The sequence below is a fragment of the Lipophrys pholis genome (assembly GCF_963383615.2).
Source record: "Lipophrys pholis genome assembly, chromosome: 2".
NCBI classification, from domain to species: Eukaryota; Metazoa; Chordata; class Actinopteri; order Blenniiformes; family Blenniidae; genus Lipophrys; species Lipophrys pholis.
The window spans coordinates 31653204-31679202 of record NC_137636.1 but is presented as its reverse complement, the minus strand read 5'-3'; the positions used below and the strand labels follow the sequence as shown (position 1 = coordinate 31679202).

Below are 25999 nucleotides of genomic sequence, written 5' to 3'. Positions count from 1 at the left end.
TATAAAACTTAACAAAATTTGAGTTTTCCTTTGCAAATCTGCACTTGTGAATTGGAAAAATTTCCCGATTAGAATGACGACATCAACTATAAATTATATGTCTTAATTTTTGCAATCATAAAATGTAATTACACTTTTACAACCAATTCTAACATAATTTTTTAGTTTATGTATAGTTTATATAATTCTCAATTTCAGTCCATTGTGTTGTTGAATAATAACCTCAAAAAAAACTCGAGGATTCATTTTCGTTTTTACAAAAGGTACATTTATTTTTTAAACATTTGCATGAGTATTACTTTGTTATATTTGTGTTGTATAAACATTCCTATGTACGGAGGCTGACGTGCAAACTTTATTACCGCCCGCGTCATGACGTCACCGGCTCGCCGTCTTCACCGGCGGCTTTATCGCGTCCATTCATTAGAAGCGGAGGCTCGGTGTCGCACCGCACCGGGAGACAGTGAACACCCGAGGGACCATGGCGGGCTACCTGACGGCCTTGAGGTGCGCAGCCGCCGAACTGACGCTGAACCCGGCGGTGGTCTCACCGGCAGCGTCCCGGAGGAAGTGTAAGTCAAACACACACACACACACACACACACGTAGAGACTTTTTAGTGAGTGAGAAATAAAAGTAGTGGAGCGAACCAAACCTGCCTGTCTGTTCAGACTGTTGACTGGAAATCTGCCAACGATGAATCATTCCTAAATAATTAGATCCTTGAAGTCTCATTTTGGATGGTTTCATTCATTAAGAAACTATAAATATAAACCATGAATGAGTCAAAGCAATAAAAAGGGAAACCAACTTTACAGAGCTGAATGTAATGTGCAGTACTAGTATGTCGGTACTTGTACCAACCTGTGCTGCTCATGAGTCACGTGTCTCAGGTTAAGAAAGGACCTGGCCAGGTAATGAATGTTATCAAACCTCTGATATACCCACAAGGTCATTGCCTCTGGGAGCTGGCTTGTAAACCTCTGTGAACTGGTGCCAGGACGGCACAATAAATCTGCTTGTTGGCAGATCAGAACTTAATGGTGTTTTACCACTGAGCCAATAATACCAAGTAAAATCAAAGCTGGTACTGATACGAGACCAATACTTTGCACAAAAACCTCCCATTAATCCTACATGACCACCTTTGCTTGGTGGTTTAGCAGGATTGGAGCCTTTAGCGACCGGATTTGGCCCACAGGCCTTATGTTTGACTCCCCTGGGTTAAAGTGAACCTGGCAGTACCGCTCTATGGGCAGGCTCTACACTCATAAAGGAGTGTTAACAGTTTAGTACGTGCCGATCAGTACTGGGTGTCCGCTCTTATCTGGTCCCCTGGTCTGAGGTTTGACTGTACACATGTTTTAGACGGCTTTGAGCAAACCGTCCATTGTGTGTGTGTGTGTGTGTGTGTGTGTGTGTGTGTGTGGCATCTCATCAGTGCCTCTGTTATTGATCATATCACTTACAACCAGCTGTTAAATCCAGAAACTTGAACATCATTTTTCTTCCATTGATTTGGCGCCCCCTGTAGCACGGCGCCCCTATGCGCCACATATAGTGCATGCCTCCTTTTTGCGCCACTGATAAGAGCGTCAGCGTGCATTCAGACTTCAGACTCCAGCGTTCTGGAGACGTCACCATTTGTGACATGTTTTTTTCCAGGATTCTGATAGGCTATCATGGCTTCATGCTTCTCATTACACTGCCCCCTACAGGTTTGGCTGCTCATAGTAGCTTTGAACCAGGCGTGTCGATGAAGATTCATTTGTAAACAGAGAGGTGGAATTATCCGTTTTTGTAAAAACCCAGGTACGTGTAAACGTGGCCTCAGAATATTTGACAGAGTTTGAATGGTTCCGATCTGCCTGAGGGGAAGGGAGGTGAAGTCGGGGTGGGTGGGGGGGTATTGGACGGCTTGTCTCTGGAGTCGGCTCAAGTAAATGTCAGTTTTGGGATCGGGGAGCCGACGATCCACTGAGCAGTCTGCAGGTCCTTTTCTTCTTAGTTTAATGTATTTCCACATTTCCCCATCCGATTCCTAGGATGTAGTGGGCAGGAACATTAGGGCACTCTGGTCAAAACCACAGTGGTGACCTGTTAGCTGTGGGATTTGAACCTGCACACATCAGATCTCAAGTGTGCTTCTCCAGCCTCAAGATCACCACTGATCATGTGATCATGTGTTGTTTCACTGGTAATAGACCGACATTCAAAAGTGACTTGCCTATCAAAATATACCAGTATGTACCATCTGAGACCACTAGGCGGTGCTGTGTCACAACAGAATGCTGCTACTGAAGCAACATTTTACCAATAAGAACAAAATCTACAAGTAAGAATTTCAAGTTAGAGTTCAGGGAGTCCAAGAAACCTTTGAGGGAGTGCAAGATAGCAGGGAAACTGTTAATGTGATGAAGAAAACTCGAGGTTAATCAACCGTGGGCTATAAGCAGACTGTCGAAGCTGGAGGGGCAGATTCACTGAGCTGCTGACTGACTTTTACCCATGAAAACATCAAACAATTACACCTGCTCATTGAAAATAATTGTCTTGCACCAGTTGGCTTATATATTATATTATATTTGTTCCTCTTTTTAGTCAGGGGCAACTTATAATAATATTACTATTATTATTAATAGTAATAATAATAAAAAGAGTCATTAAAGAGAGTTAAAAGCCTCATTATAGAGGTAAGTCTTCAAATGCTTTTTAGAAGAAACCACTCCAAAGAATACAGCATCTTCTACATTAGCATCACATATAGAAGAAATAATTCTGCCAACTGGCAGGAAGTAGGACTTAAATAGTGCGGCGGTTTTTACCTAAAGAGAAAAAAAGTAGCTCCATTGTAAATATCGACAATTTAACATGAGAAGAAGACATGAACTCTGCAGTGAGTGTGTTCATGAGGTGATCAGGGTGGGAAAAGCACCGAAATAGAAGTTTGATTTCTGTCATATCTTTTCATTCCGTTAGTCCTTAACATCTCCCAAACCTTCAGATGGTACAGCGCGTATCAAGGTGGACCAGCCGGTGGTGGAGATGGACGGTGACGAGATGACGCGCATCATTTGGGAGTTCATCAAAGAAAAGGTAAATCTAACAGGTTGGATCTATGATGAGGAAGTTCATACCCCAAAAATCAAAGATTAATTTCATGCAAACATGTCCCAAATGTCCTCCAGCTCATCCTGCCCAACGTGGACGTCCAGCTGAAGTATTTCGACCTGGGCCTGCCCTACAGAGACCACACGGATGACCAGGTCACCATCGACTCTGCTCTGGCAACCATGAAATACAACGTCGCCGTCAAATGTGCCACCATCACCCCCGATGAGGCTCGAGTCGAGGGTGAGTGAGATGAATGGGTTCGGCACAAGGTTTGAACGAATGACAGTTATTTATATTGGCATTATGGTTATTTAGTCAGAGAAATATTAATTTATTTTGTTTCCTATCCTGAAATGTAGTCGTCCAATGGGATGTGAGCATCATGTCAGTTCCCAGATAATGTCCTGGTGCAGCGCTCCCAGTACAAACAAGAGGGGTCCAACTGTTTGCAGTTCAGATACGACACACTGTACAGTGAACATAAACACCGTACAAACCAGTTATATTTATTGAACTTTTGGATCCTTTCTAGATTGAAACAAGTGCACTCTTCAGTCATTTCAGCCACAGTGTTTCTCACCAATAAAATGCTGGTAGCGTTAATTTTCATTAAAAACTTGCAAACTATGTCTTTTTTTTGTTGTTGTAATTTTCACACTTGGCAGATTGGACCCTCTGGCGGGCTGGTTGTGGTCTAAACAGTCAGATCCCATAAATCTGGTCTAAACACAGTCACTGAGTAGATTATTTAAGCTGGTAATGACGAGATACATCTACTGTATAGTTCCTAATACATGCATAGTTTCATGCAGCCAGCCGTCATTTCCACGGTCAATTTTCAAATGCGTCTAAAGTATGTGCACAATAGAACCTCGGACGAGGGGACCCGATAAGAGCGGACAAATGGTTGTGCATGGAGAGGTTTTAACTATTAACACACCAATGAGCAGACAGCCTGCCCACGTTTCACTTCCACGTTCCACCAGGGAGTCAAACATAAGGCCCGTGGGCCAAAAACCAACCGCCAACGGTCCAATACAGTCTAGCCCCAAAAAACTACCAAGCAAGGTGGTCATATAAAGTTGTTTTGGGACATTTCACTGTGTTTTGCAGCAAAACGTTTGATTAAAATGGACTTTATGTTGAGATTGTAGTCATTTTCAGTACAAATTGTTAGATCTTGCAAAATTATACGGTTTCATCACGAACACTGTGCGCCACAACAAAGAAAAGCTTCGCAGCGTAAATCTAAAGGTTATTATCGCAATATTTTACTGATCCGGCCCACTCAAGATGAAACTGGACTGTATGTGGCCCCTGAAGTAAAATTTTACATTCTACCGAGTGTAGCTCTAGTTTAGTTTAAAGTCGCTTCATGGCATATAGCAGTGTCATATTTTCTTTCCAGAGTTCAAACTGAAGAAGATGTGGAAAAGTCCTAACGGCACCATCAGGAATATCTTGGGTGGCACCGTCTTCCGCGAGCCGATCCTTTGTAAAAACATCCCCCGTCTCGTCCCCGGCTGGACTCAACCCATAACCATTGGCAGACACGCCTTTGGGGATCAGGTAACACGACTTTCCTTCGTCTCCAGACATCCATCCAAACCGGAATCCCAATGTTCTATGTTTGATCTCACAGTACCGAGCCACCGACTTCGTTGTCAACCAGCCGGGGAAGTTTAAGATGGTGTTCTCTCCGGCCGATGGAAGCAAGGGGCAGGAGTGGGAGGTGTACGAGTTCGAGGCCGGCGGCTGCGGGATGGGAATGTACAACACTGACGAGGTAAGGAAGAGCTGTCTCAGAGATTCAAGTACACGAAATTAGACACAAATGCACGTTAGGTTAAAATATGAGAAGAGAATAATCAGCCGTTTCTATGTTTCTCCTCACAGTCCATCACCGGGTTCGCTCACAGCTGCTTCCAGTACGCCATCCAGAAGAAGTGGCCTCTCTACATGAGCACCAAGAACACCATCCTCAAGGCCTACGACGGCCGTTTCAAAGACATCTTTGAAGAGATCTTTGAGAAGTACGACACAACAATCGGAATATACTTTTTCTTTATGAGAGTCGTCTTATTTTTGAAGATTTTATGGACTGACTCATTTATCAAATGGTTTCACCGTCTCCATGGCGTGCTTTATGATTCTCCCTCTTCCAGACAATACAAGCCGGAGTTTGACAAGCTGAAGATCTGGTATGAACACCGGCTCATCGACGACATGGTGGCCCAGGTCCTCAAGTCCTCTGGAGGGTTCGTTTGGGCCTGTAAGAATTATGACGGCGATGTGCAGTCAGACATTCTGGCTCAGGGTAGGTCCACTGAAATGGAGGGAGGAGGAGGAGGAGGAGGAGGAGGAGGAGGAGTGTGCCTGTTGTGTCCTCCATGGAGATGCGCTGGTGTGTCGGCCTTACGTTCCCACGTGTGTCCAGGTTTTGGCTCTCTGGGACTGATGGCGTCGGTGCTGGTGTGTCCTGATGGGAAGACGGTTGAGGCGGAGGCGGCTCACGGCACCGTCACCAGGCACTACAGAGAACACCAGCGAGTAAGAGCCACCGAATCGTCCTGCCGTTAACTACAATGAGGAGTTTAGAAATATGACAAAATTCTGTTCCTCCATGGCTGCTGTCAATACATTTTAATTTGAAAAGGGAAAATATTCCTTCACTTTAATAAATTCGCAATCAGTTGCATGTCTGAAAGAAGAGAAAAATGAGAATTATGTGGTGTTTTAAGCATAAAATATTCCTTTTTAACTTGTGTTTAGAGTAGTGCCTCTGTGGAACTACTGGAAACTGCTGCATTAACCAGATTTTGATTTCTAAATAAACCAAATATGAGCTGGTCCTTTGCATAAAGCCTTATAACTTGGAGATTAGAACACGGTTTTCAGTTTCAGCGTTATTTTAGTTCTTTTGGCTGCAAATGATAAGTTTTACATTTCAATATACTGGAATTTAAATGTATTGAGGGAATAGTAGCGCTTCTGAAAAACTGGACAAAACACCATAGTCTTTTCTCAAATCTATTAGAAGATTAAACTTCATGCCTGCGGCTGTTAGTGAAATGTTAGTTGTCTTCACCGTCTGCAGGAGAGACACAACGGCCTCTTTATTTCAGATGGATAGAACCTTGAATCGGAGTTTGGAGCGCCTGGATTTATTTAGATGTTCAGGCTAGAGAACTGTCTGAATTACGCCTCTTTTTTAAAAGATTCACTTTGTGTTTTTTAAAGCGTTCATATGATGCAAAATTCACTTTCTAATGGTTTTTCCAACAGTAATAATCGTCCCCAGACCTGGAATGACCCAGAAGTGAAGACAGTCTGTCCTCTCTCTCTCTGGCTTATTTCAGTTTTTTAAAAGTGTGTTGCTCCAACCAGCCAATCAGAAATCAAACTCTATATAGTGTCATTGGGGGTTCAGCCAATCCCAATCAAGGTAGACCCTCCCTTTGACCCTCTCACAATTAGGCAGCTCTGCTCTGGCACATGGCACCACGAGAGGAAGTACTTCCTCCTCTTCCCAAGATGGGCATGTGTCTGCGGAGCCAGTCCAGCTCACACAGACACAGCAGATTCTGAATGCAGCTCCTATGATCCAATATTCATCCATCCACATTGTACCGATTAAGAACTGTTGGTGGTGAGCCCATGGGAAGGTGGCGCCCGGCGTGGGACACGAACCCACTACCTTGAGATCGCGAGTCTCCTGCTCTACCAACTGAGCTCGCCGGGGGTGATCCAATATTCAAATGGAGGAAAATCAGGGAAAAGCTAGAAACTTTGAATAGAATGTTTTTGGACCAACGGGAGCACGATGAAGTGTTGAAAAGCTTCTTTAGGTGCTGAGAGGTTTGGCTTCCGTCACTCTGATGAGTCTTGGCTGTGATTGATTGGTCATGCTGTGTCCCAGTGGACATCTGAATAACTAGTATGGGTGTTTCAGGGTTTTACATCTTGTACATCTCATCAATAGTGTAGGAATTTTAGTGAAATCAATTTAATCTATGGTTACTCTAAAATCATGCATCCTACTTCACTTACCTGCAGGGAAGACCAACCAGCACCAACCCCATTGCGAGCATCTTCGCCTGGACCAGAGGACTGGAGCACAGAGGAAAACTGGATGGAAATCCAGACCTGATGCAGTACGTCGTCGTCCTCCGACTTCCTCTGCCTTGATTCAAGCACATTTGATACGAGTTCACACACTTTTCGTCGTGGTTCTCCAGGTTCTCCCAGACGTTAGAGAAAGTCTGTGTGCAAACAGTGGAGGGCGGCGTGATGACCAAAGACCTGGCAGGCTGCATCCACGGCATGGCCAAGTGAGAGCTCGTTCAGGGAGCCATGCTTTAAAGGACGGTCTTTCCCCTCTCCTACAACGCTAACCCTCCGCTGTTGTTTGTTGCAGCTGCAAGATAAACGAACATTACGTCAACACGTCGGACTTCCTGGATGCCATCAGGACCAACCTGGACAAAGCTCTGGGCAAATGAAGAAGAGTCAGGAGTCACAGCTGCCAGTGTCGGGGGATTCACTTCTGTGGATTTAGAAACTTGTTTTTACTCTTTTTGTATTTCCTTTCATGAAAAAAAAAAAAAAAAAAAAAAAAAAAGCACATTTGCTGTGTTTCATGCCTTTCTGGCGGTTTCATAGCTCAACAACACTTTGCTGATGTGGCTCTCTGCCTTTCCCACTGCCAATTTTCTATTGAACAAATCAAGTGATTGTACTTATGGATTGATATTAATGGCAATGTTAACTTATGGTGTCATTTAGTTTCAGGCGTTCAGATTTAATTAGAGCATCTCCTCAGGGAACAGTCTGTTAAAATTGAAGCAATAAAGTACAGTCTAATGACTTGATAACACACAGTGTGTAGAAATGCCTTTTTCCCCCTTGACTGTTGATTTTTTTCCCCTGAAAACACACGAGTCAGCACAGACTAAACTGGAAGAGATGATGTGGGGTAACGTTTTAAGTGGGCGGGGTTGGGATGCACATGTGGCGGCTGCAGCCAAATGGAAAAACCAGATGTCACACTTAAGAATCACTAATAACATAAGCCACACACACTTTCCACTTTAATCTCATGTGCTTCCTGCGACCAGCTTGTGTCCAGCAGTGCATTCGTGCAGCACGGTGCACTCCTTCAGAAGCCATCGTATGCGTCCACGCCTGCAGGACAATGAGTCGTGTTTTGCACCAGCAGGGGGCCAAACCTGATGGGGAGTTTTTGGCAAAGCTTTTAGCTGTGCAGCGTCAGAGTAACGGCCACGGAAGCCGTCAAGACACTGCGGTATGTTGCTTTACCCACATGCTGGCACCGGATTTGTATTTTTTCTGGTCTGAAAATGCACCTGGGACCAAGTTTACACACACATGATAACTGCTGGTTGTTCTAAACGGTTTAAAGTGCAGAACGCAGGAAGACAATCACAAGTTTTGTGCATTGAACTGAGAGCAAATATAGATTTTTTTTTTATCTGAGATGCCTAGTTTTTTCTCTACGTGAATATTCTTGATAAAATAAAATATAAATTTATTCTAACAGGTCTTACATCGCTTAAAAAAAAAAAAAAAAAAAAAAAAAAAAAAAAGCTTGTTTTTGTTGTTTCTCGTTTGCAAATCATTCAAATCTCCAACGTCTTGACAGACATCAACTTTAAAAGTAACCACTGACAGGAGACGGTCCGTCTCCTGCTCTGTTCTGCCAAAATCATGAGAAAAGTCAAAAGAAAATGAACAAGGTGCCTCCACTAAAAATGACCACAAATTAGCATTTAGATTACCACCTCACCCCCCACCTCTTTAACAATTTCCTTCTGGGGAGACATTCCACCTGGAAGTGCTGAAGAATCCGCCACTTAATATCATCTGCGCCCTTAAAAAAAGCCATACCTCTGAGCAAAACCATCAGGCTTGTCCTGGGGAACCATTTCATGTGGGAGTATATAATCCGCTCTAGGCTGAGCGTCTGTATCGGTGGGAGGGGGAGAACCTTTCACCCAGATCTCCTGTCTGACCCAACTTTTAGGTCTTTGCAGAGGCGACGCCGACAACTTATCTATCACCTGCCTGAATAAAACATATATAACAGGACAGGAGTGACACCAAATGTGTAAAAAGACACTACGCCCTGAGTTCTTTGAGTTAACATTGAAAGTGAAACATAGATTAGTGTAAAATTCATGTACTATTTAAAAAATAAATAAAACATACTCCTACAGGGTCAACCTCATAGTTGAAACAGAAGAAAGGCCGATTCTTCACCCTGATCTTGACAGGAAACAAGCAGTACCGTCGTTCAGACCGTCCTCACACGGCGACGTCGCTCTGGAATCTTCCCGTCTTCGTCCCACTGCAGGCTGTCGGAGGCCGGAGCCGATCCCAGCTGACCGTTGCTCTCGAGGCAGGACACCAGTCCACCGCAGGACAAACACATTCACATGCACGTCTGATTTGGATCCATCAATTCAAGAAATGAGATCCATCAGAACAAGGTCACGTTGAACATATGAGAAAGGATTACCTCATCCCATCATCCCTGTTATTCATAGTATTTGAATTTTGGACCAAAATAAGCAAAACAATTTAATAAAATGTCGTTAGATAAATATTGTGAGGATTTCAGGTAAATATAAAGACCTGCTTTGTAAACATTTTCACTCGTTTGGTGCACACGAGGGTTAAGATCACCTTTATAAGTGCAATAGAAAAATCCCACTGGATTTAATTGCGAAATATGAAAAGTGTGAAAACTCCCGGAGTCACTGAGGCTGCTTTGACTCTGAAAGTCTAATCCACTTTTAAATCATCAGTTCAATTCCAAATGAAGCAGGACTGAAAACTGGACCCAACAAAACGTGACTGGCTTCAAAAGTGGATTTTGTTTTGTGTGCACAATAAGTTAATACATTTTGTGTTTTTTTTAATTTTTATGTTTATAAGCTGTTGGCAAGTTCTGCTCTGGTCAAAACACCATCGTTACTACCCCGCGTTGCACTTCGTCCAGCTCACAGCATCGAAGGGACTTTTAGTTACTAAAAGTTCTTGTTAAAAGTAGTGCAGTTACTAGTTACTTGGAAAACTAACCTATGAGTTGCTGTTAGTTGGATCTCTCATAGGAAGCACGAGTGTGGTTGTCAGAGTGAAGTTCTTTTCCAGAAACATTTGAGTCGATCGGTTCGTATTAAAGTCCAGTATTTTCAGCCGCATGACGACAAAACGGCTGAGATCAACTAGTGGCAGCAGGCAGGTGTTAGGAAGGTAAACTATTGTGTATTATTGTGTATTCGTGGCTTCGAATGCTGAGAGAACTGCCCCGTTTGTTTCAGAGCGGCCGTCCATCAGGAGTGTAGCTAAACTGAAAAGTGAAGGTTTGGTGTGACTGTGGAGTGAACTGTCATCAATTCATGTCCAACTTCCTTCCTAAAGCAGGGAGGACGCGTGGAGTGAGAGAGAACCGGAACACAGCAGCAACAAGAGTAAAACATCAACATCTTAACTAGAGAACCTTTATTAAATAAGTCATGGGTCAATTTCCATGAGGTCTCAGTTTGATATTTCTCCTCTCAAAAAAGAACTAGTGGACCTTTCCTCCGGTTTAGTGTGCATATGGAGGCTGACCTGCATGGCAGGACAGGGGGAGCAGAGCTTCTTCCCCAAAACACGAAGTCTGAGGAGCGACTAGACTCACTTCACTTTCAATCCCTTCAGCATCTCACCAAGCAGGACTTCCAAAACAGTTTTCATCTTTTATATTTTTCTTTCAGATCTTTGTTTTTTTCCCCCTTTGATGCAGAAAAAAAAAGAACTGCATTAAAAGTGAAGTGAAACTAGTCCTGACGTAAAGAGAGCCGAACTATAGACAGTCGAGAGGACACAGACCTTCCAGTTCGCCGTACCAACTGCTCATCCTTTAACTTGTACTTGAGGTGACACTGCGATGCGTGCTTGTGAAAGGAAAGTCTCAAGTTTACAAAAACCTCGTGAGGAAGCACACGCTGGCTGTGTGCAGCGATATTGCCGTCGCCGGGGTCCCACAGACTCTACAATCTTATTTCCCCCAGCTCTCGTCCTCGAGGCTCGAACCGGAGACGCTCACGGGAAAACGACGGGTTTCAATGGAAAAAGTGCTTTGCATTGTTCACTCAAGAAATTCAAAAACTAGAGCAGTATATCCACTACACGGGGAAGGTTACGAATGTAGGGCTCAACCATGTGAAACAGAAACGGTGGGTAGACACACTGCATGTCGCAGAACCGTTTGTACAGTGAGAAGGGCTTGGTTTGTCTTCTGGTTTCTACCAACGGGAGAAACTTTGGTCGTGAAATGTTCTGGTCAAAAGGGGCAAAAAAAGCTGCAACGTCGACGAGCACGACTGCGCTGACAAACCGACCTGATAAACCGATGGTGTGGCGGGAACGAGGAACGACAATTAGGAACTGCTAAGTAAGGGCATTCAAACCTATGAATATGCTGTGACTATTTATCAAAACTGGGATATACGGTGAGTAAATAGCCGACACAGCGGGAGCTCAACGGCAAAATCTGGCACTTTCAGTCAAAAATATAAGGGCATATATTGGTTGTGAGTGAAAATGATGGCAAAAAAAACAACAAAAAACGAATTCTTGTCACATTGAATGTAACTGATGACTCCGAAACTGTAACTTTTCTTTTTCCCTCAATTAACTGACTGACATGCGCACACACACACACACACACACACACACACACACACACACACACACACACACACACACACACACACACACACACACACACACACACACACACAACACACAGATGTGACTGTCCGCCATCGACAGTCTTTTAAGTCGATAAGCGTATAAATCCCAAAAACAAAAGAGGGAGCTCCAGACCACGCCAGCAGTTTCAGAGTCTCTATCAAGCGCAACAGAGTTGAAATGTTTCCTTTTAAGTGCTCCTCCTTCCCGGTCTCGAACCGCAGTCCGTCAGGTCTGGTTCTTCTGGAAGGAGGAAGAACTGAACGAAAAACCTCTTTCACAGTCTCCCAAACCTGGACAGCAGCGTCGCCATTTCCCTCCGTCTTCCCGAACAAAAGTAGTACTCCAAAACAAGACAATGACCGTATTCTGTGGTCCGTCAACACTCAGGGTGTTGCGTAGCTGCTTGTATCCTTCCCGAAGTTGTAATACTCCTCCATGTCCTCCATGTTGGCTGTAGTGAGTTTAGTGAGGTTCTGGGAGCCTCCGTTGTCCATATTGTCTGGTGACGTAAAGCCGAAGTTCTGTCCTTCGTATTCGCCCTGGTTTTCCATGTCCGGAAGAACTTCTGGAAGAGATAGAGAAGCATCATACAATACGTGCATTTTAAAAGCTTTGCTCACTCTTATCAAAGCCATACCAAGCGTGACATATTTCAGTGAAAATGTGCACCAAATTCATTGGATGTGCTTTTTAACTGTTGATTTTTTGTTTGAAACATCAAATCTTTGTAACTGTCTGCGCAGGAACGAGTATCCTGACAGTAGATTCCAGTGTACTGTGAAAGCAGTGAGCCTCAGACGGGCACAAAATCCTGCTGTGCTCATGTTTGTTTGCTGAGCAAAGACATTGAAGTTGATTCAGACATTCCTGGACTCCACAATCTCACAGTAACTGTAATCCCCGTGGAGCGAGGAAGTAAATCTTCTCTGGTGAAACTTCACAAGTCGATCCACACAGGTACAGTACATATGTTCTCTCCTGCTTCATCCAAACTAGAATCACAAGGGGCCGGAGCCAACCGCATCCAACGCAGGCTGACTGGCCCTGAACAGGTCACTAGTCCACCACAGGACAAACACACAATCACACACTATGCAAGTCACTTAATAAGTAACCTGGCGAATAGCCAACCACGCCATGCGTTTGCATTGTGAAGAACCGGTGACCTATCAGGATCACTAATGACGCTTTTCCACTAGTTCCTACTCAGTCTTATTCAGCCTGCCTCTACTCGCCTCAGCCTCGGTCATTTCCCATTACAATATAGTACCACTACGGCGGGGGCGGAGTCATCGGAGCTTTTCCCCGTCGTGCACAACGAATCACCTCCGATATGATGCAAAGCGAATGTCCATTGGATATCAGCTTATATAATAAATTAAATCGTATATATTTTTGTATATTTATTAATATTACAAAACGTGGATTGTTACGATCGTGCCTCACTGTCCGGTGTTTCGGTTTCACTGGCGCCCCTGTTAACTGGTGACTTCTGCCACCAGCCGTTAGCAGCAGCTCATTTTAAATGGAGACAAGCAAACGGTACGATACTTTAAACTTTAATAAAAATGCAGATTTTGGTCGGGTTTTTAACATCTGCTGTGAAAAGGGGGACACTCGAGGAAGCCGGTCACCAGTTAATCTAAAACACTGTGGTTTGGAGACCTCCTGATACTCGACACAAAAAACCAGACATAAAACACCTGCACATCGTCGCTGCTCCACAGGGTTTATTTTTATGCATCTATCTCTGTTTGTGAGTGTTTTTTTGTTGTGATCGGTTAAACAAATGGCGGGTGAACGAGTCGCCCTCTGACTCCTCTGTGTCGTGACGATCCGGCCAATCAGCGGCCTGCCATCTGCTGACGTCACATTTTCTACTTGCCCTTGCTCGCTTGGAACCTCGGCAGCGCAGGAACCATGAAAGTACCTGGTATTGGGACTAAGACGTAGTGGAAAAGTGTCAATAGCGAGTCGAGTCAAGTCGAGTAAGGCTGAGGAGGAACTAGTGGAAAAGCTCCATAATCGTCAGCAGGGACGGCGCCAGCGACCCTGTAGGAGATTGATGGAGGCACCGAGTCCAACAAGCAGGAAGCTCTGGAGTGACACATTCACATTGTCAATCCTTTGTAGCTAAAGATCATCATGTGCATCCAAGTACTGCTTAAAAAAAAAAAAAAAAAAAAAAAAGGTTAAAAAAGGACTAAAAGAAGAAAAGATTGCGGGGCTCACCTTGTCCTTCAGGTGAGACGTCCATCCCATGCTTGACCTTCATGTGCCTGCTGAGGTTTCCCTTCAGGTTGAACTTGCTGGTGCAGTAAGGACACTTGAAGGGCTTACTGCCAGCGTGGAGGTGCATGTGGCCCAGCAGGTTGTACATTCTGTTGAAAGACTTGCCACACACCTGAGGAAAACAAACAAAATGAGCATCAGGACTTAGAAAATCCTTGAGCACGGCTTGTTCTTTTCTCAGTGTTTAGACCGATGAGAGCAGGATTTCAGGGCAGTTCATCAACATATCTCACTGTGGGTGTAACGACTGCGGACTCGGGACACTCGCCTTGCATTTGAACGGCTTCACGGGCAGGTGGACGATCATGTGGGTCTTGAGCGTTTGTTTCTGGATGAAGCTCTTGAAGCAGACGTGACACTGGAACGGTCTGACGCTGTTGTGGATGAGCATGTGCCTCTTCAGGTTGGCCGACAGCGTGAACTCTCGGGAGCACACGTCACACTTGTGGCCCTTCATCCCCTGAAAGACGCAGACGGGGAAACGGGTCAGTCGTGACAAACACGGCGAGTTCAGCTGCGATTCGGTCTCTTTACAGGAAGTGTCGTAGCTGTGGAATATGAGGTTTGGGTCTCTCAGTGGGGAGGGGTTTCAGGCAGCAGGAACATGCACCATTCATAGAGGAAATCAAGTCAGAATAAACCCCAACGGCTGCATTTAAAGTCATAACAGCCCAGTGTGAACTCTCCGACATGACGCCAATATTTCTACAACCGGTGAGCCTTGCACTTTCCAAGAACGGCACCATCTCACAGGTGTGGGTGATAAAAAAGTAAATGAACTCGCTAAAAATTCACCAGAAATGGAAATTAAAAAAAAAAAAGTTTCAGCACTCGTCTGAGAATCATCACATTTCTAAATGGTCTTCAGCATCAACCAAATAAAAGCGACAACAGAGGAAATTAGAATTAAATTAAAAGCTCAGTTGTTTCAAGTATTAAATGATCAAATAGTTTATAGATCTCAGGCCACTGTGTCGGGGCGAATATTAATCCAGCTACTTAATTATTATGGTTTAAAAACAATGATCCATGAAAAAAAAAAAAAAAAAAAAGAAGTCTTTTAGCCCAATTTGCTGGAAGCTGGAGATGAGATGAGCATTTGGACGGAGTAAATTGAGCCTTCCAGGAGTGAATAGAGCCTCCAGTTTTCAACTTAATTAATGTTATCAATTTAAAAGTCCTCCAGGAGCTGTGCTCAGAGGCGGTGCTGTGGCTCATATGAGAGGTGATTCGTCACAGAAAACACACATTCAGGGGAACATTCCTTCATAAAATGACCGATTCTTATTTGTCTGGAGACATTAAATCATACTGCTTTATCATTAATGGAGGATTAGTGCATCATTCATGCCGTGTTTGTCTGCTGGACATTGTTTGGGGCTTCTTGGCCAAAGAGTCTTGAGAGTCTTGGGAGTGACAACATTTGAAGGGATTCACATTTTAAAAAGGAGCTGCATGTTACATGTAATTGATGCAACGTTTCTGCATGAGGGCCAGCTATATAAAATTCCACGTGGAGTTTCAAACAACTCTTTTCCAGTGAGCAATGAGCATGTCTATGAAGCTTTGAATGTTCTCTTGTAGAACATAAAAGATCCAGACCTCCGAGGTCCGTGTTTCCAGAGTCAGAAGAAACAAGGTGAAGCAGCTTTTAGTTCCTACCTCCTCACCTGTGGAACAAACTCCCTGAACACCTGAGGACAGCTGACTCTCACTTCTTTTAAATCTAGTCTTTAAACAATAGAATTTGCACAGGCTTTCCAATAAGCAATAGATTTGACTTTTTTCATTATTATCTCTTCATAAGACTTCATTTATTCTCCTTTCTATTATTCTCATTCACCTTGTTTTAATGTATTTCCTTTACTTCTTTGTAAAACACTGTGAATGGCCTTGTGTGTGAGATATATATATACACACCACAAGACACAAACAATAATCGAAAGGTGTTCTAACCGCACAAAAAAAGGCTTTGACTAAAAATTCCCTCACTCCAATGATTTTGCTGGAAAGGTATCAAACGGTGCAATTATGTGTGATAAAAGAACACCTTGTTGTTGTGTTCCTCATTTGCCTTATTGTTCCATTCCCTTGTCTATTCAAACTTAATAACAACTTGCTCTGTAGATTCCATAAGTGGTCTTCCCACACGATTAGGGTTATTCCTGGAACATGAATTACATTCGAAGAACGTAGTAGTCCCTTTCATTCTTTAAATACCTGCGAAAATGAGCTATTGGGACTAATTTAGTCACTCATTTGAGTCAAACAAAATAAATACGTTTCTAAACAAGTATACAGTTCAAAGAGCAAGTTTCAGACTTCAGTGAAACATTAGTTGGACCAAATTCTGCTTCAACAACGTGTGGATATGCTCCAGATTCTGTTCATTTTCAACAACCTTTAAAAAGACATTGGCAGACACGAGCAATAAATACATGCTACTTCCCCCTTTTTTTTTTTTTTTAAATGGCAAACACATATAAGACAGGGTTTCTTAACACTTTGGTCAACTAATTGATTTGACATGATTTGTACCCAATACAATCAGGTACTAAGGGTTCGATTTGACACTGGCGCACATGCCTGCACCAACACTGTGTACACAATCTGCTGGAGAGCTGGAACGCATTTCTCTGACCATAACAAAGTTTATGGCAGCCATCTTAGGTCCAGAGGAACAAATTCCTTCAGTACAATAAAACATTTTTTGACCGTCTTTTCTCCGCTCCCATCATATTCTCAACCACAGGAGATGCATAAATGCGGAGAAGCAGGGTCACAAGAGCAGCCAACTCACAACATCTGAGGCCTTGAGGTCTAAGTGGCTGTGCTGCCGCCTCACTGACTCGGCGGACAGACAGGTGGGACGAGCGAGCGGCTTTCAGGTTGTTGAGACGGGCCAGTGTGTGGTGCAGGTTGCCAATGGGTTGGGAGACGGTTGTTTGTATGAGCAGACAAATGTGGCAGACTGTCCGTCCGCCCACAGTCTGCACATGCAGCTTGGCATTGACGTTGTCCACCAGAGGGAGCAGTGAATGGACATCAGGCTTGACAGAGCCACAAAAGAGAACATTCTCCCCACTGAGAATACCGACGGCTTTCATCTCGTCCAGTTCCATGATGAGTGTGGCTTTGGATTTCTGTTCCCCCAGTAGACATAAAATTTGAGTAAATCCTCCCTAATGCAGCCTTCTCATTTGTCACTGTGTGGGATTTCTATCTATTCCCCTTCATCCATCTGCAGAGAAAACCGTGCAGTGCTTCTATTAAATGAAATGGGATTTGTGATCCCCGAGCATCCTCTCCCTCATCTTCTTCTTCCTCACCTGTGTGACTGTGTGTACAGCAAGCAGGGGCCACCGAGCAATTACTCTCCATTCAGATGGAGGCTATAATGAGGAGGACATGACGACGCTCTGCGGTGTGGATGTGCAGATTGAAAGCTTTGTGAAAACGCAACAATCTGCTGAGTGATTTATTGCTTCTCGACGGCTTTTTGATGCATGTGATGCTTTCGCAAAGACGAGGTCAGAGCCTTCGTGAGGGGGAAATCACATCGTACGCAAAATGGGAAATGTGTAGTTGGAACAAATTTTCTTTGGGGGATAATGGCTACTTGATTCTGTTCACATGAAGACTTTCACTTTTCTTGATGATATCCTCAGGACACACATCCTGGAGCTTTCGCAACTGAACTGTGGATAAGTGAATAAATACCCTGGAATGGGAGCGCGTTAGGAAAAAATAAATCACATTTTGTTATTCAGACCTGTTTACACTACTTTTTTGGCCCAACAAAATTCTTGGGAGTTCCATTACAACATATAATTGACAAAAATAAAGAAACAGAATAAAACAGGTGATGGATGTCTGCCAAGCTAAGAGAGCTTTCCTGTTTACTTCACTCAAATCTCTGCGTAAAAGACAGAAGACAGACCTGAAGACAACAGAGGTGTGGCCACACTTTGGTGATCTGATAGTGCCTCTTTTTGTGCATCGATCTGCTTTTGTTCTTTTACATAACTACCAAAAAAAAACCAGAAGAAACTGGAGCGGTCAGGAAGTGTGAGAGGAAGTGCTGGTGTTGGTACCTTATGTGTGAGCGAGTGCTGCCGTAGGTGGTGGAGTTGCACAAACTCCAGGCCGCACTGGGAGCAGGTATAAGGCCTCGGGCTCTGGTGCTTCAGGAGGTGGTTCTGCAGCTGGCTACGGTAGGCAAAAGACTTGTTGCACTCGGTGCACTGGAAGGTGTGGGGGCCCTGGTGGCTGGTCTGGTGGCGTTTGAGGTGGGCGTACGTGGGGAACTCCATGCCGCACTGCGAGCAGACGTGGCAACGGCCCCGCTCGTGCTTCACCTCATGCGCTCGCAGCTCGCTGGGATAGGCGAAGCCGCGGCGACAGAAGCGGCAGCTGTAGGGTTTGACGTCGGTGTGCTGGAGCATGTGTCTCTTCAGGTGGCTGGTCTGGGTGAAGCCTTTCTTGCAGACGGTGCACTTGTGGGGACGCGTGCCCTGGTGGGTCAGAAGGTGGGTTTGTAGATGGCTGGGCTGCTTGAAGAGCTTCCCGCAATGTGGGCAGGCATGCGGCTTGATGCCGTTGTGGCCCAGGATGTGCGTGACCAGGTTGTATTTTGACGTGTAGGATTTATCGCACATGCGGCACTTCCAGCGCTTCAGACCGTCCCCCACATCCACACAGTAGGACTCGTCAATCTGGATGTTGATGTCTAGTCTGTCCACTCTGCGTCCGCCGTGCCGGCGAGGGGGCTGAGGGTGCGGTGGTGGCTGGTGCTGTCCCCCTCCCCCGCCGTCTGTCCACATCATGCTCTGGCTGTTGTCCTCGTACTCGGTGCCCATGCTCATTTCGGCCGAATCGTAGCTTCCCACTTCGCTGGTCTGGAAGTAGCTGCTGATAGCTTCCTCTTGCTGTGTGGGCTTCATCATGGTGTTCCCCTGGTGCTCCACATCGTCTTCATCCTCTCTTCCACCTCGCCCGTGGGCCCCCATGGGGCGCTGGCCTTGCAGTCCCCGGTGACCCTGCTCCGCTCCTCGGTGGGGCACCTGGGCGGGAGGAGGGTGGCCGTGAGCGTTGACTTGCGGCTGGTTAGTCACTTCACGATCACACTCGACACAGTTCTTGTTGTTGCTCCTCAGACTGGCCGGATCCACCTGCACCAAACCACCCCGGGGGGCCATATTGTTCAGCATGTGGACACAAGAGGACATTCCAGGGGTCCCCCCTTCCCCTTTTACATGGGATGAGGACACGTCGGTGCCTTGGAGGCCATGTCGATCTGGGCCAACCATTTTCCCGTCGGGGTGCTGGGGAGGCCCCTGCTGCCACCTCCTTTGACTGCAGCTGGGTTGCATCTGTCCGTCTTCTCCCAAGTTGTCTCCTAGGTAATCTCCGTTGGCTCCGATAAGCTGGTCCGCGTACTCGTAGTCGACTCCGTCTACTGGGGGTGCGGGGGACTCTTTAGGTTCGCCGGTGTAGAAGCCGTTGGGTGCAATGGTAGCTCCAAACACTTCATTCTGGGAGATGAGACCTAGCACGGCAGCCTGGGCCAAGGACAGCACAACTACTGGATCTGTCTGTGTGCCTATGTCCACCAGCCTGGCCATTACCTTGGGCTCACATCTACCCAGGCGCCGGCTCGCCTCCTCCTGGAACACAAAGAAACAAATGTGCAGATAGTCAAACCATCACGTAGCAGTTAGCAGAAATGCACATCTCATTTTACAGTTTGACTCATTTCACTGAGAAAATACGTTTTAGCAAAGGAGAGTTTAGTTGTTTCAGCCAGTTTACGAAAACACCACACCTCAGTCTTCCAAGAAAACTAATCAGTGTTTTACAAACAGGTAAAGCTCCTCGACCAGATTCCACACAGGAAACATGAAAATATTTAGGATCCAGTTTTAGTTGTTGCTGTACATCTCTAATATGTAGTCAATACCTTTCTGAAAGAAATTCCTCATTACACTCATAAAACACGTATTTCCAGCATTTAAATTTTGCGGAACATCCCTGGGTTTGTTGACATGTTGCGGTCATGAAACTCCCAAAGAGCCAGTTTGTACACTAGATCTCGAGGAAAAATGACCATCAACCACTAGTTTCACAACATTTAAGACGCTTGAGCTGCTGCGACGCCATCTTTGATATCCCAGAAACCCTTGCAGCAGGCTTCTAAAGAAGACGTCAGTTAGTGAAACAAAAATATAGTTTGATGGTAAAAAATTCCAGTTTGTTAACATATCGACTCTGGTGTGATCGATTTGGGAAACTGAGCAGAAGTGACACCTTTTATAGGAAGTAATAGTATGTTTAAAAAAGATTCTGGTAGAGTAACTTTAAAAGACAGGAAAGTGATGATTATGCTTTGAAAAAACTTAAACGACATCACCCTCCTCAAAAGAAGAAAAAAGTGTCCAAGCTCATCAGCCGATTAACGCTTTTTGTTTTTGTTTCAGAGTTTCTTTTCAGCCAAGAAGAGAGACAGTGATTTTGATTTCAAAGAGCCATTCATTGCATCACCAGGAAGGATGCGCAAACACAGACAACATTTCCTCCCACAGAGACAAACCTATTCCCAAATCAATCCTCTAGTACCGGCAGTCAACGTGAATGAAGTCAGTCCAAAAGCAAAGCTTCAGATCTGGTGACTGAGATACAGGAACTGTGAAAGACAGCATCCTAATCTAGCGTGTTCACCATGTATGGCTGTGTGAGTGTGTCTGTTGTGAGGGATTAGATGGCCTACTGATCTCCCCTCTCGCACTTTACTGTGCAAGAGAATGAAGAAAACTGAGAAAAATTAGGAAATAAAGAAAAATAGAAACACATGAGAGAAGACAAAAACGGAAAGAGAGAGAGAGAAGCGAGGGGGAATGAGGGAAAAACAGAGGGAGAAAGGGAGGGAAGGAGAGAGAGGAAGCTTAGAGCAAGAAAGAGTGGTGGAGGGGAGGTGGGAGGGTAAAAAGAGGAGAAAACGAAAGGTAGAGGAAGAGTGAAGCAGAGATAAGAAGGGAGGGTGTGCAAGAGGGAAGGAGGAAGGCAGAGAGAGAGAGAGGAAGGGAAGGGGGGGGCTGAGTGAAAGAGTGAGAGGGTGAGTGTGAGGCAGCAGGCAAAAGAGCACAAGAGGAAGAGGAAGAAAGAGAAAGAAAGATATGTAGAGACAGAGGGAGGGAGTCGGAGAGAGAGGCAGTGAGCAACGAGAAGACAGGAGGAAAGAAAATGACAGAATGAAAGATAAATTGAAGAAAACAAGAAATTGACCGAAACAAAGAACAGTTAAAGAGCTGAAGAGAAGAGGCCAAAGACAATTCTTCATTTGGAAGAGATAAACAAAACATATAAATAACTTCACAAACAAAATCATGTTGAGGAAATGGAAGCATCTCTAAAGGCAGTTTCCCTCCGTATATCAGCTCCGATGGCGTCACACCCAAGTTGCCCAGTACATCAGTAAACCACCACTTCACATGCTACAAGAGCCAGTGAACTCACCACGCTCCTCCTGCCGTGTGGCTTCAGGTGCTTTAAGGATCTCATTCTTCACTGCGAGTGTGGAGTGAGAATAGGCTATGTTCCACTCCTATTTATACGTGAGGGATGAGGGGAGGCGGGGCTAACATTATCCTCCTCCTCCTCCTCCTCCTGCTTCTTCAGCACAGTTTCAGTTGTGGCTGGTCACAGCAGCCAGTGCAGACACAAACAAACAAACTAAATGTTCTCCCTCCAATGAGCATGTGGAAGACAGGTTAGAAGGAAGCTCCTCATCTCGCATGTCACTGCAAGGCTCCTCCATAGTCTGGTAACAAATGGGCTAAGTCTCCTCAAAGTCACCAGCTCCACACACACATACACAGCAACAACAAAAATAAAATCAACGTCATATACAGTCTGGGATTATGGATCCGCCAGGCTGCCTCCCGCCTCGCTCGCCCTCCTTCCTCCCATCTCTGTCTGTCATTCTTCGTCTTTGTTTCTGCCTCTCCCCGTCTGTCCCTCTTCCTTCATCTACTGCTGGGTCCTTTTCTGGGTTTCATCTGTGCATCTCTTCCTCTCTGCTGCATCTTTCACTCGCTCCTTTATCAAGTGAGGCCACCAGTATGGAAAAGTGTTGGATTGTATGACGGGGGGGGGGGGGGGGGGGGGGGGGGGAGATGCATGGAAGGTGACTGACAAGGAGATGAGCGAATGGAGGAGGAGGGGGGCGAGTGGAAGGAAAGAATACTCAAGGAAAAGAGAGGGGAGGGGAGGAGAGAGAAAGAGAGGGAGATAAAGTGAGAGAGAAAGAGACAGAGGGGGATGGGAGCAGAATGCAGTAAAAGAATAGGAAGAAACAGAATATGGAGGAGAGGAAGAAATGGACTGAACTGGAGTTAAAAGCAAAGAAGGAAAGGTGTTATTCTCTTGATGGTGCATCAAACAGTCCCATAAATCACTCTCTCTCTCTCTCTCTCGGCCTCAATCCACACAAATTGAGCTCCTGTTTGGGATAACGGGGGGATAAAAAAAATAAAAAATGAAGTTCGAGTTTGAAGAACTTTGATCTCCTTTCACCTCCGCTCACGACCACAGCACCTCCACCACCATAAGGTATGCACGGCGAGATCAGACAGCGGCCTCGGAGGCCATTAAGGTCACTCACATCCTGCCAGCAATGAACCTGGCACATTTGGTGGAAATCGAATGCATTCGGTAGAAAACACTTGGAAAGGTTGGTTTGATGGGAAACTCCGTGTCATGCTTTCATTATTGCATCAACTGATTGTGTCGTTTGTAGACGGTGCAAGTTAACAGTCTGAAAAAAAAGCTTGTTTTACCCTCTGACTTGATTATTGTGACTTTGCTTGAAATGTATGTTATTTTGTGTGTCAGTCAGTTAATTCAACTCCAACCGGCTTCAACCAATAATTGGCAGGAGCTACAAACACTAATCAAAACAATGGAAGTTGCCAACCATAAAAGGGAACGGTAGACACTGGCCTGCATTATGGAGTTTATACATTCATTCATTCTCCTCAGGAGCCATTTTCTCCTCTGAAAAATCGAACTTCCTCCACCGTCACAGACCACAGCTCCACTAGTAACAGTCGGCTCTTTAAAACACTGACCAGGGTCATGTGATCAATGTCCAACCAAATCAGTGAATTAACTTTATGCTAATGGTCGGGGACCAGTAAACCAGAGTTGCTACTTGGAGGAGATAAATAACCAACAGGCTGAAAATGGAAGGAATCAGAGAACGGACACACCATCAACGTGATCTCTGCTTCACCACACACTCCAAATTCCTGCGCGTTGCTTCTGCTTTTCGTTCACAAGCAATAGATTTGAAAATAGACGAGCAAATTGTGACAATGTTGTCAAAACCACACGCCCTCATCTGACGCCAGTTCCAGATTCTCACAAAGAAGTCGGCGCTTGTCTGATCAAAGTAAACAAGTTGGTCGAAAATGTGTGAAAACTGAGATTCACCCTGTTGAAACGAACTCATGAGATTGAAGCTTCGTGGACCCTCAGCTTTTCAAGGGGTGTTATTTAAATTATCTAACCAAGTGCCGTTGAAAGAGCTTTTTGTGGAGGAAAATGATCTAGAAGTGAAACATAGTCATTTCAGTGTGTAAGTTTAATGTGACAATGCGTCGACTTCAAGCTCATTTTAACACATTTCAAGCCGAAACCGAGCTCATTCATCAGGAAACTAATCTCAATAGTGAACCGACAGCATTTCTGCTGTAAATTGAATATTTTGGAGTTTGAGACTGAAATTATGTTTCTGAAGAGATGTCACCTTGGAAAAAAAAAATTTTCTACAGTTTCTGATTTGCACATTTCTGACATTTAATAAATTAATACTTGAGAGATAATTCAGAAAATATTACACGGTGTCCTTTCTGGAATCAAACTTTTTGTTTAGGTCTACTGAAAAGATAAAACGTTCAATGATGACAGACGGACATGAAGTGGTGCAACTTCACAGGAGGTCTTGTGTTCTGCGGGAGTGTTCGTGGACTGATTCTGGATTTTGTTTATGAAGCGAGACTTTCCATAGAATAGGTTAAAATGGTCATATTATCCAGTTTTTTCAACACTTCTACATGATCTCGTTGGTCCAAAAAGGTTGCATTCAAAGTTTATTGGCCCAAATCCAGTTTTAACTTGAATTTCCTCCATTTGAATATTGGATCATAGGAGCTGCATTCAGAATCTGCTGTGTTTGTGTGAGCTGGACTGGCACCGCCCACACATGCCCATCTATGGGAAGAGGAGGAAGTACTTCCTCTCGTGGTGCCATGTGCCAGAGCAGAGCTGCTTAATTGTGAGATGGTCAAAGGGAGGGTCTACCTTGATTGGGATTGGGTGAACCCCCAATGACTCTATATAGGGTTTGAGTTCTGATTGGCTGGTTGGAGCAACACAATTTTTTTTCCCACCACAACTAATTCTTATATTAAACTGATTGTATCACAGAAACACAACTTTTCCATAAACACAGTACTCATAATCCAATGAAAAAATCTCGGGTTCTCTCAGGTGAGGTTCAATATTCTACCTTTTGAAAAGCCTAAGGTGAAGTGGAGGCCATCTTTCTTATGAAGAAATTTTATAAAAATTTCATAAAAATTTTACTTCAAAATGTGTGCACATGTTAACCCCTTCAAACATAATACAGGGTGAAGGCAGAGTTTTGAAACAGTCATCTTGTTGCAGCAAATGCATTTTTCTGCACTCTGTTAAAAATGGCAGCAAGACAAAGAAATCTGACAAAATGGGATTTTTTCAAAAAATTTTATTTCACCCTGATGCCAAGTTTGAAACTGCCATCTGCCAACCTGCACACGAGATCCATCTCTAAACGTCCAGATAAGAGACAAAGGTAGGACGGCGCTGGACACTGCGTTCATGAAGCTTCTGCCCTTGACCTGCAGTCCATCAGAGAGCCACTGACCGCTATTATGGTCAAAATCATTCATGCTGGTCAACATTTAAGCTCCATCCTTGATCTAGATAAGACCTCAGAAGCCGTTAGGCTATCTCTGGGTCCAAATAGATACCGGTTACAGAACCTCTCTCTCATACCAATGTGCAACGAATACAGCTGAAAGAATGAATTAATTAGTCAATGCATAAAATATCTATTTTGTTTACGCTTTATTTCATTGATTTTAGATTATCAGTCAAATGAAGAAGGTGATAAAAATAAAACTTAGACATCTGGGTCAATTTATCTTCTGTATTGTCACTCAATTTTAATTGTAGATTTCAACCAAGTAAATGTCACTCTGCTTTAAAACTACCCTTTCCAAGAGATCAGATAAACTATGATGGCAGTGATTTTTTGGAGGAAAAGATGTCCAGACAAAGTGGGCTCTGAGGAGAAACATCTGATTTCTATGTAGATATTATCTCCCTGTAAGATTAAAAATAAGTTTTAGGAGATGCACACTGTTGTAAAGGTAACAATGGGAACCATTTAGATATTAAAGGTTTGTTTTTTATACAGAACAATGAAACTAAACCTTGTTAAGTTATTGAGATGCTAGAAACAGAGAAGGCCACATACTTGATGAAAAAGGGAAAAAAAAAAAAACAGAAGAAACTTAAAACATTAAGCTCTTATTTCTCAGGGTCCTGATGTTTTGCTTCTGTAAGAATCTGTGTTAAGGTACGAACAATATCCTGCACATTCACCTTTCAATCAAAAAACGTGATAGTTTTTCTTTCTTTCTCCTCCTATGGCTCCGAACATGTTGCAACCTTCACATTTTAAACCACAGGACGAGTAGCATCACAGCTACTGTCACTTCTGGTGCGG

The 25999-nt window shown here is 44.3% G+C and overlaps 2 protein-coding genes across 3 annotated transcripts in view; one reads left to right on the top strand and one right to left on the bottom strand.

Moving 5' to 3' along the window:
• Positions 1-383: 383 nt before the first annotated feature.
• LOC308106648 (isocitrate dehydrogenase [NADP], mitochondrial-like) lies at positions 384-8011 on the top strand. Its single transcript, XM_080458507.1, has 11 exons — positions 384-572; positions 3005-3096; positions 3189-3354; positions 4523-4683; positions 4757-4900; positions 5011-5147; positions 5280-5431; positions 5552-5664; positions 7171-7268; positions 7353-7445; positions 7532-8011. Exons 1-11 carry the CDS (start codon positions 482-484, stop codon positions 7614-7616), a joined length of 1332 nt encoding a protein of 443 aa, XP_080314633.1. The 5' UTR covers positions 384-481; the 3' UTR covers positions 7617-8011.
• A 2606-nt stretch (positions 8012-10617) lies between these two features.
• Positions 10618-25999, bottom strand: part of LOC308106812 (uncharacterized protein) — a 29862-nt gene continuing 14480 nt past the window's right edge. Inside the window, exons 1-5 of one of the 2 annotated variants that reach the window (XM_080458775.1) lie at positions 21682-21747; positions 18264-19835; positions 14438-14629; positions 14110-14281; positions 10618-12442 (exon numbers count right to left, since the gene is read on the bottom strand). In XM_080458775.1, coding sequence (XP_080314901.1) covers positions 12261-12442; positions 14110-14281; positions 14438-14629; positions 18264-19835; positions 21682-21726 — 2163 coding nt within the window. In that variant the 5' untranslated portion in view covers positions 21727-21747 and the 3' untranslated portion in view covers positions 10618-12260. Of the gene's footprint in view, positions 12443-14109; positions 14282-14437; positions 14630-18263; positions 19836-21681; positions 21748-25999 lie in introns of those variants that run through there. The other variant, XM_080458776.1, reaches the window with a different exon arrangement.

Coding starts and splice junctions, on each gene's coding strand:
- LOC308106648 (XM_080458507.1), top strand. CDS start 482: ATGGCGGGCTACCTGACGGCCTTGAGGTGCGCAGCCGCCGAACTGACG. Junction 3,355..4,522: donor CGATGAGGCTCGAGTCGAGG/GTGAGTGAGATG, acceptor TTTTCTTTCCAG/AGTTCAAACTGAAGAAGATG. Junction 5,432..5,551: donor GTCAGACATTCTGGCTCAGG/GTAGGTCCACTG, acceptor ACGTGTGTCCAG/GTTTTGGCTCTCTGGGACTG.